Source organism: Halichoerus grypus, chromosome 14 (genome assembly GCF_964656455.1).
Source record: "Halichoerus grypus chromosome 14, mHalGry1.hap1.1, whole genome shotgun sequence".
Lineage (NCBI taxonomy): Eukaryota > Metazoa > Chordata > Mammalia > Carnivora > Phocidae > Halichoerus > Halichoerus grypus.
Window position 1 is genome coordinate 42,223,985 of NC_135725.1, and position 15,077 is coordinate 42,239,061.

Genomic DNA, 15,077 nt, shown 5'->3' on the forward strand with positions numbered 1-15,077 from the left:
GGCCCTTAGGGAAGAAGATTTGCTGAAGCAAAGGGCCAGGGGGTCAGGAGAGCTCATAAACCCCAGTTTTGTAGGACTTAAAATTAGATGTATTTCTTTGATAATTTTATATAAGCTATTCTGCCTGCTCTTTCCCTGAGGGGAACGTGCCTGAGAATTAGCGTAAGATGGAAGACAAACCACTTTCCTCTGATTTTAGTTTAACATTTCTTACTATACTGCAGTGTCAGTCCTTAAACTCAAGGCAACGTGGGAAAACGACGCTTATTAAACATTTGCAGCGTGGGATGTTCCTAAGGAATTTTTAGTTTTAGCTTTTTAAAAAGATTTTTTAGTTTCACTTTTTAAAAGATTTTATTTTTAAGCAGTCCCTACACCCAGTGTGGGGCTTGAACCCACAACCCCCAAGACCAAGAGTCACATGCTCTACCGACTGAATCAGGCGGGTGCCCTTTAAAGAATTTTTAAATGTAATTTGGACTACAAGTCATTTTTTACAAAAGATTTTACTTATTTATTTGAGAGAGAGAGAGAGAGAGCGGGCACATGAGCAGGGGGGAGGGGCAGAGGCAGAGGGAGAAGCAGGCTCCCTGCTCAGCAGGGCTTGATCCCAGGACCCTGGGATCACGACCTGAGCCGAAGGCAGACGCTGAATCGACTGAGCCACCCAGGCACCCCTAGACTACAAGTCATTTTTATCTTCTAGGTGGACTTAATCATTCAGTGCCATTCCATAGTCTGATAGTTGGTAAGTTGGGGCGCCTGGGTGGCTCAGTCGTTAAGCGTCTGCCTTCAGCTCAGGTCGGGATTCCAGGGTCCTGGGATCGAGCCCCGCATCGGGCTCCCTGCTCCGCGGGAGGCCTGCTTCTCCCTCTCCCACTCCCCCTGCTTGTGTTCCTGCTCTCGCTATCTGTCAAATAAATAAATAAAATCTTTTAAAAAAACTCATAATAGTTGGTAAGCTTACAAGTTTTATTAATCATTTTCTGATACGAAGTTGATATATTGCTACCCTTTCTTACTAAAGGACAAAAAGTAAGAATCAAATTTTAAAATGGTCATGGACCTTTAGAACACTCTGGTGTAGTCCCTTCATTTTTTGGATGAAGAATCTAAGGTCCAGCATGGTTAAGGAATTTACTCACACCCAGTCAGCTGATCAGTCGCATAGTAGAGACTGACTTCCATTTACAATTTACGAATTCTGACACCTAAAACTGGAGTCCTCTATCAGTTCACATTATACCAGGAGTACAATTTAGATTTTAATAAAGAGGACGGTAAACAAGAGCCACATGACACATAACCAAATAGATAAAATAGTTGCTCAAACTATGTTTCATAAGAAGGTATTAAGTGTTGAGTAAAGCAAGGACTCTCTGATGGAATACATTCAAGATCTGCTGTACGCAGATCTCCCTCTTAGAGAGTCACAGAACACATTACCATAAAATGCTTTGGGAAGTTTCATAGGAAAGAAAACATTGTTTAATCCCAAATGATCAGAGTGTTTTTGTAGAACACAGGTCAGACCTAGTGTAACAAGTGATTTTATACCTAAGTCTTTCATAAGAAAAAAATTGAAAAATATACCTACTATGTTAATGTTGAGGTACAGATATATTTCTTTACAGACCACAATTTGCATTTTTTTAACAACTTGCATTTTAATATCTTCGTTTACGTCTCATGTACAAAAGGCTTGCGCATTGTGATGACTGCTTGGATAGGACACTTTATCCCCTTCTTATCAAGAAGCATTGGCTGTGGACCAGAAAATGTTTTGTTTGTAAAATGTACACAGCCAGGTAAGTGATACGTATTTCTTTCTTCAAGAATTACTGGTTTTCAGTAGTGAAATACTTTCGATTTTTGGTATTTCAGTGTTTCCTATTTTGATTTGAATCTGAGAACTTAAACTTTGGGGGTATAAATAATAGAAATGGTTTTATCTAGTAGGTAAGTGCTGCAAAGTAGGTTACATTTAAACAGTAAGGAAATGAATTCTATATAGTGGAAGTCCAGAACTGGGTCAGACTTTGGATGAGTCAATACTCAGTGTCATCAGGGAGCCATGTCATCTTTTTCTCTGCAGCTTTACAAAATCAGCTTCATCCACGGCTCCTCCATGTAAAAACAACACAGCATTCAATATATGTATAATGAGGTCAAAATATGGTTCCATAAAATTTTTTACTTTATGTGATACTTCACACTTAGTTTGTGGATCAGAGTCAAAAAATGCAGAGGAAAAGAGAATAATTGTTTATCAGATTTTGAGGGGGGGTTCTCCCCGCCCCCCCCAATAGGCTTTTCTAAATGGTAAGTAGGAAAACATGATAAATCAGTTATCAAACTGGAAATCAGGGAATGTTAAAATAGACCATGAGATGCAGATTCAAATAGACTGAAAACCAGTCTTTGATCTTCCCGAAACCAGTAACATCTCAGGCCAAAAAACAAAAGTATCAGTTGATTGTTGCCCATATTCCCATTTGTATACACTCTATAACATTTTATCCTGAATTCTAGATCAAATTAGCCAGGATTAATTTACCAGTTAAAAAGATAAGTTACACAAAAGTTCATCAGGTTTGTAGCATCTAATATATATTATGGTTTTTCAAGATGGCCTATTACATTTTAACAGTTACTTGGAGGATAGGTAAGTCATATCAAAAGTGCAGAATGCTTTCATGTATGGATTTACATTTTTCTCTACTTACCTTTAAGAAGTCTTTCAGAGAAACAGCATTCTGCAGGGTTTCTGTTAGTTGCCCTTTTGCCCTGCAGAGTATTGGTAGTGATATGTCTGTATCTATCTATATACACACACAAAATTGTATAAAGGATTACGGTATATTAAGATAGGATGGTAAGACAATAGTGGGAATGTTATGTTTACACATTACTACAGGTCATAACACATTAAAGCTTGAGAAAGTTGATTGTAATGAAGTACATCTTTTTTTTTTTTTTTTTTAATTACAGATGGGTGACGAACAATGACAGTTTTGCACCAGAGGACCCGTGTTTCTTTTGTGATGTTTGCTTTCGGATGCTCCACTATGATTCAGAAGGCAACAAACTAGGAGAATTCCTTGCTTATCCTTATGTTGATCCTGGAACCTTTAACTAATAAAAACAAAAAATGTACTTTGTGAAGTAACTGTCCTCTTGGATGGTTACTTTATTTCCAGAACATGCCACTGAGGAACAGGATCCACCTGAAATAATCAGCTAGTTACCCACACCCCTGCAAAAGTTCACATCACAGGTTGTTTTTTTTTAAATCACAGGTTTTCTTATAAAGTAACTTGTGTTTAGAAATCTTTTAGTATTTATTTCAAAATAGGGTTTTTATTTAGTGTGTTTGCCCATTTTTAAGTGTGTTTATCATACTAAGTTGTAGGAGTACTTTATATTTTTTTGAATACAAATCCTGTCAGATTCAAGTATTCTGGTTTTTAGCCAGTCTGTGGCTTGCCTAATCATTCTGTGTCCAGAGTACTTTTTGCTAATCTATAGTTAGAAAAATTCAGTTAATCATACATCAAGTGGTGGAAGTATTTTGAAAATTCTTTGAAGAATGTGAGAGCTATACCTTGTACCATGAGGCTTCCAAGGTAAAGATCCTTTAAATATCTGTGATAAAAATGAGGGAGAAGAATAAAAGTAGATTTAACAAATACAGTATTAAGAATAGCTATTCTGTAATCTGATCCCACGGTGGGCTCTTTTTTAATACTAGGTTTTGTTTTTGGTAGAAACTAGCAAGCATACTAATCATTTTAATGAGACTCACTGCATGAATAATGAATTGTAAAAAGATCTTCAGTATATACTCATACCTTCACAAAAGTAATGTTTAAATTGAAGCTTCATTTCTTGATGAGAACTTTTTCAGTTTAATATTATGATTAAGAAAATAGATTTGGGGCACCTGGCTGGCTCAGTTGGTAGAGCATGCAACTCTTGATCTCAGGGTTTTAAGTTTGAGCCCCACACTGGGTGTAGAGATTACTTAAAAATAAAATCTTAAGAAGAAAAAAAAATAACAGATTTTATGTAATATGACCACTGGGACATGGAAAGTCAAGATCGTGTGGATTGCTAGCTCTGGTTCACTCATTCTTGCACAATAATACCCAGTATTCTATATGCAAAAACAAGAGTTTTTCTGGCCCAACTCTTCCGTTCCTCCAGCTCCCTCACCCTGACAACCCTTAGTTTATTCACTTCTCATTCTGGGCAAAAGGACACCTTAGATGAATTCCAAGGTCTAGATCATCACAGAAAATTACAGCTATCTATATTGAAATGTTTTACCAAAATCTTTTTTGGTGGAAAATTTAGTTTTAAGACTTTAAGAATGCTGTAAAATAGTTCCTTTTAAATGTGTCATTATTTAAATTCCACTTTCTCTCTCCTAGGTTATTTATTTAAATTCAACTGAGTTCCACATTCCCTGGATGGCTAAGAACAGACATTTACCATACAAATCAAAAACTGATGAAGCCTTTAAGCCTGTATGTTTAAAAGGTTGGCAGTGAAATGTTTTATGGACTTAGATGACATATCCAGTTAAGTTGATTGGTGTGCTGAGGACAAGCACCTGTTTCTGGTATGTGTAGTGATGGTCTCATTCACGGATTCAATAAATACACCAGAGGATCAGTAAAAAGAAGAGGTGTCTCCCCTGGCTGGCTTATGTTACTGTCTAAATTTCTACTTTCATGTTTCCAATGATGCTAAATTGAACAGATTAAAAATTCTGCTAGAAAACCACGTTTACCCAATTCCTGTAAGTTCTACAGGTAAAAATGTGTTTCTGCTTTTTAAAAGATTTTTTGTTGTTGTTTAGAGAGCGAGTGAGCGTGCGGGGAGAGGGGCAGAGGGAGAGAATCCCAAGCAGACTCTGATTCCAACACAGAATGCAATCCCATGACCCTGAGATCATGACCTGAGCCAAAATCAAGAGTTGGACACTCAACTAATGGAGCCACCCATGCGCCCCCTGCTTCCTTTATTTTTAAACTGTATTCCTTGTAGGTCTTGCATTAGTATGCAAGGGTCTGTGTTTGTTCTTTTTTTCTCTCCAAATTACTTAAATTCTACTTAGTTAATATATAGTGTAATATGTTTAGGTGTTTACTTTGATTCATTTTCATTTCATATTCTCAAAACAGCAAATTCCAAAACGTGCACTGTACTGTCCTAACAAAAGCATTAGTCCACGTGTGATCAATTCATTTTAGTGGACAAAGAAGACTGTCAATTAAAACATTACTGCTAGTGAAATTCTATCATTTTTTTTTTTTAATTTAAAGAAAGATTTGATTTGTCAGAGAGCACGCACAAGCAGGGGGAACGGCAGGAACAGGGAGAAGCACAAGCTCCCCGCTGAGCGAGGAGCCCGCTGAGCAAGGAGCCCGATGCGGGACTCGATCTCAGGGCCCCAGGATCATGATCTGAGCCAAAGGCAGACGCTTAACCGACTGAGCCACCCAGGCGTCCCTTATTTTATCATTTATTAAGAATCTCATCCTTCTGGTTCTTGAGGGTAACTTTTCCAGCAAAGTTACAAAGGCTCAAATGTCTTTGTGTTATCATTTCCCCTTGTGAAATCTAGAGGAAGACCGACTAACCTAGCCACTCCCAGAAATTCTGCCCATGTTTATCAGTTACACAGGTGTCCCACCAAATTCAGGTCAAAAGACCTTCCAAGTTTAAAACAGGCCTAAAAGAGGTCTTGAATTAAGTATTTTATAGCTATAAATTTCGATATTAAACATGACCTAAATTTTATATATATGTCATTTTATCTAATGAAGAAAAGCAAATATGGTAATGAACTTATAAATCAGCATCCTCTGTAGTTAGAAATGAGATTTTGATATAATAATGGATGAACATGCACAAAAAGCACTATTTAGAAAAGCAATACCTGTTTCTTTAGGTATCTTTTTCAGCCTTTGGTATCCTGGTAAGGATAATTTTACCTTCTCCTAATCAAATCATAATGTCTTTATTATCTCTAAGGTTAGAGAATTCCATAGCACAAATATGAAAACATTTCTACCTATATAGCAACTTCATTTCTTAAGGTTTGTAATTATGGGTTTGCTATTTCCAATAGATCATCCTTTCTCTGACCAATGGGACACAATAAGGTGTTTGTTAGTGAAGCCCTCACAGAGCCTTGTAAGCCTTTGCTCTTATATAGGATTAGTGGGCAGACCTCCTCCTGACCTGACATCCTCGATCAGGTAAGTGAGTGTGCCAGCAAAAACTGGGTAAAAAAGATCATCCTATTTGAAACTGCAGGATGTATCAGAAGGTTTAATTAAGATCATCAAGTTGTTGATAGTTCCTCCAGTTCAGAGGACACCTCTGCGATCTCCAGAGCAGCTAAGAAAGCTTCCAGCAATTCATTCTGCAGGGCCATCCACAGCTTACTCTTAAATGTTGGCCAGTAGGTTTAAATAGCACAAAACAGGTGGTTTATACATGCCCCCCGCAAAGAGAAGAAAATATCTTCTCTTTTGCTATTTCGTTTAAATTATCTTAGTGACTTGTTCAGCAGTGGAATTTTGATCAAATACGCAAATAAAATGGAGCAAATGCTCCTGAAAGTTTAGTATTTATGACTTAAGAGTTCGGAGAGTGGTAGTTACCTGTGAATCAGCTTATGGCCCAACAGAAAATGGAAGGCCAGTTATATTTTCACACTATATTAATCAACTGTTTTGAGCAAGGTCAGCCCAAACAAACCATACATAAATTATCAGAATGCTGCTATATATACCTCCTGAAGTTGAATATTCTGTGGTTTCTTAGTAAACTATATTGCTGTGTTGGGTTATAGAATAAAAGAGGAGGGTGAACAAAAAAAATAACATTTTTAGCTTACTATATTTAGTTACCCTATCTATCTCCCCAGACAACACAATCTCTATACCAAGCTAACCAAGAAATTACTCCCTTGGAAGCAAATCCAGAATTCCAAAAACACTTTTGTAAATAGCAAAGAATTAATTTACTAGTAGAGTTTGATAGAAAAATCCTTTAATCAAAACAAGTTTACAATGTTGACACTTATGGCTTAACTAGAATAAGTCTGTCCAAATTTAAATTGTATTAAGGACCAGATAAAATGTAGTATCAATAGTTCCCTCAAAACAGTAGGTCCCAGTTCCATTGTAAGACCTCTCAAAAAGCAAAACTCCAATTATTGAAATAATTCAAACTATTCATTTATAGATGAAAACCATTATCTATCTGAGAGGTCAAAACATACAATGCATGTCACATGCAAACACTGGTATTAAGCCTGTTCTCCATATTCATATTTTCAAAACATGAGAAGTCTTTTAGCTACTGAAACCAACTGACCTAATAATCAAAATATCTTAAAAATGCTATCTGTTAAGTTACCCTTAAATTTTGTTAACCTTGGTTTACCCTGATTTAGTCCATATATATGAATATACAGACTACCAAAGTACTCCTTTACTTTAACTGCCTCGGAGCAACATATATTTTCTACTTACAATTCTGTCACATGGGGGATCTCTAAGAATCCCCTTCTGATAGAGTCATGTTTTCAAATAGGTTAGTTTTTCTTAATATAGCATTTACTTCTACTATTTACTGCATAAGAATCACGGAATTTTTTTTCCCAATTAAAAAAATACTTAGTGACTTCCTTAATGAGTGTGACTTTTTAAAAATTCAGAAACGTGAGACAGTTCTCAAAAATAAACTTTTATCATTTTTTAGTTTCAGCTACTAGTGCTTGTAAAGGATCTCAGATGGCTGAACCCTAAAGCCAGATTCATTCCTAAACATACCCCCTTCTGCTTGCTGTAGAAGTCATCACGTGACCTCACTGACTTCCCAGCCATAAAACTAAGTTACCTTCAAAAGTTAGCATGAGTTTTGTACCTTGTAGAATTGTCAGTTGGATATCTCTAGTTGTCATACAAAAGGCAAACAGACCACAAATTGTTACAAAGCAGCAGGATGATGTAGCACAATGTAGACTGTGAAATTAAAATTAACTTTTGATAAAAGGAGTGAGTACTTGTATAGAAGTAACATTTTATCTACCATAAAAATGCGTAACTTCTACAAAACCCACAAACAGTGAAAAGACAGTCTGGTAAATCCAAGGTTTGTAAAAACTATGCACAAAACCCACAGTATTTGGGAAAAGAGGAAAGGTTTATACAAGTAGCAGTTTTAAAAATGTAACTTTTTTCTACTATCAATTACACATTAACATACACACACTAATTGAAATTATGCTACAACCAAATGTCTGGAAAAGCAGTTTAACATTTCCTAAATGGGTTTTCCCTCACATTTACTGAATAGTGTAGCTGTTAATACTGCACAAGTACAATTAGCAATAATGTTTAATTACTTTTAAACAAATATAAAGGGATTTTTCTCCCTCAAAACAAGTTTTCAACATCAAAACCTATGCTTATAAAAATTTAAAACTTTCAGCAGTCTAAATATTTCAAATGAAAACCATTACAAACTCTTCAAATGTTCTTTATATTCCAGGTATGTCAACCTAATTATCTAGTGTAGAATCCTTCAGAGATATTTCAGGCTCTCTCTCTTCACTGGATGGCCTAAAGGAAGGAAAGAAAGGTGTGTCAACTGGGATTAGGGGCTTTTCTCCTTCATGGGGGTCAGAGAACACATTAAATCCGTGCATTGTTTTTATTTTTAAAATAATTTGATGATCATCAAAGTATTTTTTAAAATCCTGACTTTTTGTTCAAAATTTAATTTTCCATGTTGTATCTTCTTCCTAAAGTAATATTCAGATCAAGCAAATTAACTCAGGGAAGCATCATGGCTCAGGCCCTTTCCATCATTTCCAGCTTTAAATAAAAAACATGAAAAGGTTGTATCTGTGGTACCAACATATTACAAACCTCAATAAGGAGAGGGTCGATGACACAGACACAGGTAAGATTTCCCTGAATTTCAGAATTAGAAGGGATGCTTGATTCCAAGTCCTTCAAACGTGCAGCGGCACAAACCAAGACTAGGATAACTACAGTCCTATAACTAGTTATTTAGAGGCTATAATACAAAACAGCCTGTGATTCTAGATCTTATTTTTGTATTACCCAGTCACAATGCAATAAAGTATGAATGTAAATCACTATTAAAGCTGTTATCAGTGAAAGAAGTCCAAAGATGGATAGTTATTTTAAACTGGATTCCTACTATCTAGCTCTATTCCCTTTGAGTACAGGCAAATTAAATGTAAATTATAGTTTTTTGCTTTTTGCCTTTTTGATTTGTATCTTGCTTCCTGAGTGAACAGGAATTGAGTGATCAAAATACAATCCTATATAAATAACCTTGGAACAGCAATGTGATTTAAAAACTAAAAATATACATGACCCATTAAAACATGTCCTCACTTTTTCTTACTGCTGGCCTCGTGGTTGTCTTTGCTTTCTTCACTGCTGTCTCCATTATGTTGTGGTTGATTACTGTCTTGAGCATCGGAGCCTCCATTTAGAGTCTTTGAACCTTTAAAAAGGTTCCAATGGAAAAACTGTTAGAGCTTCTAGTACTTTAAGATGTCCTCTAAAGAGCCAAAATAAAAAATAAAACATGGCCCTAAAGTTTCTAATACTTAATACACCTTATTTGAAATTACACTGTAATCTTTTGGGTAGCTGAGGCACACTAAATAGCAGGGTTACTATATATGGGTACAAGAAAGGGGGGCTTTTTAAAGATTTTATTTATTTTAGACAGTATGTGTATACAAGCGGGGGGGAGGGCCAAAGGAGAAGAGAGGATCTTAAGTAGACACCGTGCTCCATCTCACAATCTTGAGATTATGACCTGAGCCGAAATCAACAGTTGGACATTCAACCAAGCCACCCAGGCGCCAAAAGCGGGGGTGGGGGGGCCTTTTAATCTGGTCATTCCCTTTCTTATAAAAATGTGCATCATAGTAAAATTTTATATCTTTCCTTGATATTTTACAACAAAGTGTCAAAAGTACGATTCTTAATTAACACGATTTTGTGTCCTACCTAAGTAAATAAGGAGGGCATCCCTGTAAATCTTATTTCTAAGAAATCTCTAAGGAGACCTATATCATCATTCCCTAATAAATAAAATATCCAACTCCTAAAGACATTTAATAAATTGGAATTGGGGGGAGCCGATAATGAATAACACTATGTTCTATTTAAGAATCCATCACAGATACATCTAACATATTTGTGGTTGAAATAGCGTATCTGGAATTTGCTTCACAGAGAAACCTGATAAGGGTAAAAAAGAGCAACGATCATTTACTGATAAATGCAGGAGCTGAGTGATGGGAACACGGGAAGTTCCTTTCTTGTCTACTATTGTCAGAAATTATTCCTAATTTAAGTGAAAAGAGAACAGCAACTGCTAATTTAAACTTGATTTTAACTGATTTAAACAGAAATGCTCAACCTTAGCTTCTGTTTTTCTAAGTGCTTTATGAAACCTTAGATAAGGTATTAATGAAATTATACATCAAAGCCATTTTTTAAAAGCAGTCCCAGCAAACAACTTATTATCACATACCTGTTTGTTCCTTTTCTAGCTTTTTGTTTGGCCCTTTCTTCCCTTGATCTTTGGTTTTATTTGCTTCCTCATGCTGTCTTTGTTCGGCAAGAGATTTATTCAGCACTTGTGTGATCACAGAATCTCCTTCACCAACCAAAAACATATTCTTAAACTTGTTATACAGCATTGTAGACTTTTCCATGATAACCTGACTAACTTTGAATCGCCGTATCTGAGAAAACAAAATAGACACTCAACAATTGTTTTCTTCACTGATTTGTAAAATGGTACTTCTCAATGAACTGTTGATGAGGAAATTTTCACACTCTGCACGACTCTGGATCACTTACTTTTTTCAGTGTTGTAATCATTTCTGTGTGCTTCTGAGCTTGCTGCATTGTGACCTGAAGTGAAGCAAGTTCATCCAAGGCCTCAATACATCTGTTCACATCCTTCATGATAAGACAGTAATTTCATAGCTGTTAATCACCACACCCTATATGATCTAGTCCTAAAGATTACTTTTAAAATCTCAAAACAAGGCAGTACGAAAGAACCAGTAATAGTCGCATTTTTCTTAAATTTACACATACTTATAAAACATGAGAAAAAATATGAAGCTATAAAAGGAGTACTATATTTTTAAATGAGGTATTTAAAGACTTACAAGATTATCAATTTTGAGTGAATTTTTAATTTCAGCATGTATCCTTTGAAGTCGAGAATCCATTGATGTTTCTATAAATTAAAATTTAAAACACAGTAAATAGTTTTTCCAAAACCAGTATTTCTGTATAAATCTAATAGGCAAAGCACAGTGACAAGATTTGAATTTTTAAAAATGTTCTTCATAATCTGCCTGGTTCACCAAGAAGTTATTTGCCATTTTAAGTATTTAGGAAAACAACATTCATCATTTGAAGAAAAAAATCACCATCTAGCTACATAAGTTTCTAAAATAAGCGGTCTGTATCCAGTTAATAAACCCCTCTATTCCAATCCTTAAACATCTGTTTTACCTTACTTACACATGTGACCAGAAATAGAAACTCTTATCTGAAACCATGAGATTTGTCAAAAATGGGAAAATATCTAGCTTTTGGCAGTGTTACAAAAATGTGACCATTAGATAATGAGCAATAAAACTAGCCTGAGTCCTTAGCAAATGCACCTAATCAAAATATAATGTATACAGAATTCATCAGGGATTTGAAAAAGCACTTTTGCAGGATTTAAGAACATAAAATGACTGATTTTAAAACCTATACATGAAAAATTAAGGGTATAATTTCCTATTAATTTAAACATCTTAGAAAGTGAAATAACTAACCTCGCTTCTTCTCCACTTTCTTAACTTCTGGCTTCTTTCCTTCATCTTTATTCTGCCTATCAAATGTTAACACAAATATTTCAAAACATTGGAACTTTGTGACTGATTACCAAATGCCCACAATCCCTTAGGTAAAAGCTAAAAATTTTTTTAAGATAGAAAATCAATAGCCTAGGTCATAAGGAATTGACTATAATTCATAGAACTCTGGAATGCCACAGCATTAGTATTAATTACTAAAAACACATGTAAAAATTAACATGCTAAAATCTAATTTTTCAGTGGCATCACAAATAATTTTAACACTTGTCATGGTGAAATTTTTTTCCAACAGTACATAGTGTTAGTTTAAAGACCCAATTTCAGGGTCAGTGGACAAGCAGACCATAGTGGGAAAGAGAATGCCTATAAACATTTCATGAGTTCTACATCACAATTATTTTTAAAAGTAGCGTGTCAAAAACACACTAATTTTTCCCACATCTCCAAAAGGGTAGATAATTGGAGGGGTTAAGTTTCTAGATTAAACAGACTGTTCAAAGATGATACTACTGTATTAAAATGGGTTTTTTTGGCTAATATATCAAACTTAAATGACATTCACTGACATTTACATACCATTTCACAAAAGAAAAGGTACCATTTTACTGCAAATCACAAAAATAACCATTTAAAAATGAGTTCTTAATTTCTAGTACCTTGGCTTTGAGTTCGGGCCCTATTATAAACCAACTGAAATAGACAAGAACAAAATAATATCTAAAAATCAGGTTTTTTTTTTTAAAAAAACTTTATTTTAAAATTTTGGTTACAGTTTCATTTTTGTTTTCTTAACAAGTCTACTGTTTAATCTCTCAAGATTAAAAAAAACAATTATTAAGAGTCTAAAGAATTAAACAACAAAGGAATGTCAAGGGAGGGGCACAACTGCCCCATTCTCTGGGGTATAAGAGCTATTCCAGTTTAACACCTAGCTTCAAAACAAAATGAATTTTTATATTTTCTAAATGAAATAATGTACAACCACCATCTTCTAACTTTCAAACACAAAGCTTCATCTTAAGCTTGGTAAAAAAAACTTTAACAGGAATGATGGCCGACCTTAGTATGTAGTGTGTACCTTACAGGAATTTTTTTTTTTTTTTTTAACAATCATAACACAGTAATAATGCCATTAATGAAGTCCTCAATTTAGAATCTGCAACATTCTTCCATCAAGGGGGGGGAGGGGGAAATTCAGTCCAATGAGTCTGTCTCAAGATCTTCATCTCTTGTTTGCTCCACTTGTATTCTCTTTTCAGTAACTGGATTAATGCTTTGAGCCCAAAATGAGATATATTTTTTATTACTGTAGATTACATGTTGTTTGGCTGGGAATACAATACAATAAACTTTATTTTGCATAATGCATTTCACACAAGCTGCATCTGAAATGCTTTACAGAGCAAAACTGTCCAAGTACAAAGTTTTGTAATAACAGGAGAAGGAAAGAAAACACAAATATTAGAATTTGAGAAAGTTACATTCGGAGGACATTCAAAAAGAAACTGAAACACAAAGGTAACTTTGAGATACTGAAGAAGGATTGGGGCTAGATTTACTAAGCAATGACTAATTTTATATCCTAATTTGGGGAGCACAATAAAGTTAAAAGCAACAAACAGTCCAACAACTTTTCAGTGAAAGGATAGGAAAGGATAGGTAACAAAAATTAACTTTAATTTACAGAAATGGTCAAAAGTCTAACAGAATAGAGGGAGTAACATTTTTGAGCTTTAGATCAATTTTTAAATTACTCCCCTCAAGCAGATGAAACTGCTTATATAATCATCCTCCAAACAACTAAGAAAGCAGAATAGTCAAATGCTATACTTGTAGAGAGACTTTTGGCTTACAAATGTATTTTATAAAGAAAAAGTACAAAATTACTTAACGAATTCACTACTTATCATTAAGTTTGTCTTAGTGACCTACAGCATGTGTTTAAAATCACCTCCATTAACAAAAAAAAAACAACACCAAGTTTAGTTAGAATAATGCAAGATGCTTCACAAAACGCTTTTCAAAGAATTCGGAAGTGACAGTCTCGAGATAACTAGGAAAACAAATGTAATAAGCACATGAAGTGTAATCATCGCCAGTGCGATTTTCCTTCTAATAAAACTACTTTATAGACTAAAACTGAAGGGGAAAGAAATTCCCCATGGTCTGTATATACTGTCTCCCGGTATCAAAACTTAAATCAACTTTGAACTTGATTTATATTACACACACTTAATGCAAACCCTGTCAGCCTTTAGATTTACTGGCCTTGGGTTTACAACTGTGCTGCTATTTTTGCTGGTCTTTTGGGAGTGGCCTGCTGGTGGTATGTGACAAATAAGGATATTTAATTCTCCACCAACATATTATCACCACTCTTCTGTATTTAATACTTAACAAGTGAATAGTAGAGGATGAGGACATTTTCAGCAAAGCCACTAACAGTTAAATCCTATCTGCACTTTCAGTTTAAATTAAAAATAATTCAGAGTGATTACCTCAGTGAATTTCATCCTCTTACTCAGCAAAGAATGAAGCCTAAAACATGATTATCATCATATAATGAAGATTTTTTTTCTAACACCTGGGAAAAGTCACTTCTCTAAAAGGCTTCATATGGTCCGGAAAACGAGATTCTGTCATTTAAAAATTCATGCTAGCTTAAAAAGGAAATCAAAATTTAGAATAAAAAAATACTTACTGCTCAGTTTCCATCTGTTCCTCTTGCTTGCGTTTTCTATCTGCTGCTTCTTTCTCATGCTGGCCTTTCAGCATATTCCTTCTATGAGGATTTTGAAAGTTCCTTCCACCTTTTCTCTTCTGTTTTGAGAATTAGGATGAATTTAGTTAACTATCAAGTCAGGGACAAGTGCTTCTAGGATTACAATCTTGGGAGGAAAAAAAGCAACCAATACTTAAAAAATCTCAGAATTATACATGTTGCTGTCTGAACTTGCCCTCAATGACTCGGGGAATAAAAGTATGTCAGGCTATTTGCCACTGTACTGTGGTTCTCTATACTATGGTTCTGACCTGTTTGTTTACTGACAAGTACCTGTTACTGACAAGTATATTGCTCAAGCTATCCAATTAAAAATTTTTGGCTTCTAAAGAA

The 15,077-nt window shown here is 35.0% G+C and overlaps 2 protein-coding genes across 7 annotated transcripts in view; one reads left to right on the forward strand and one right to left on the reverse strand.

The window, feature by feature from the left end:
- SNAPC3 (small nuclear RNA activating complex polypeptide 3) overlaps nucleotides 1-5,301 on the forward strand; it is a 42,887-nt gene extending 37,586 nt beyond the window's left edge. The window contains exons 8-10 of one of the 2 annotated variants that reach the window (XM_078061215.1): nucleotides 1,701-1,808; nucleotides 2,992-3,626; nucleotides 4,434-5,301. In XM_078061215.1, coding sequence (XP_077917341.1) covers nucleotides 1,701-1,808; nucleotides 2,992-3,139 — 256 coding nt within the window. In that variant the 3' untranslated portion in view covers nucleotides 3,140-3,626; nucleotides 4,434-5,301. The remainder of the gene's footprint in view (nucleotides 1-1,700; nucleotides 1,809-2,991; nucleotides 3,627-4,433) is intronic. The other variant, XM_078061216.1, reaches the window with a different exon arrangement.
- A 1,750-nt stretch (nucleotides 5,302-7,051) lies between these two features.
- The window catches only part of PSIP1 (PC4 and SRSF1 interacting protein 1), a 39,822-nt gene continuing 31,796 nt past the window's right edge, over nucleotides 7,052-15,077 (reverse strand). Inside the window, exons 10-16 of one of the 5 annotated variants that reach the window (XM_036121227.2) lie at nucleotides 14,664-14,782; nucleotides 11,921-11,976; nucleotides 11,258-11,328; nucleotides 10,941-11,042; nucleotides 10,609-10,822; nucleotides 9,453-9,564; nucleotides 7,052-8,645 (exon numbers count right to left, since the gene is read on the reverse strand). In XM_036121227.2, the coding sequence (XP_035977120.1) occupies nucleotides 8,585-8,645; nucleotides 9,453-9,564; nucleotides 10,609-10,822; nucleotides 10,941-11,042; nucleotides 11,258-11,328; nucleotides 11,921-11,976; nucleotides 14,664-14,782 (735 nt within the window). In that variant the 3' untranslated portion in view covers nucleotides 7,052-8,584. Of the gene's footprint in view, nucleotides 8,646-9,452; nucleotides 9,565-10,608; nucleotides 10,823-10,940; nucleotides 11,043-11,257; nucleotides 11,329-11,920; nucleotides 11,977-12,689; nucleotides 14,016-14,663; nucleotides 14,783-15,077 lie in introns of those variants that run through there. The other 4 variants (XM_036121228.2, XM_078061214.1, XM_036121231.2 and 1 more) reach the window with 4 other exon arrangements.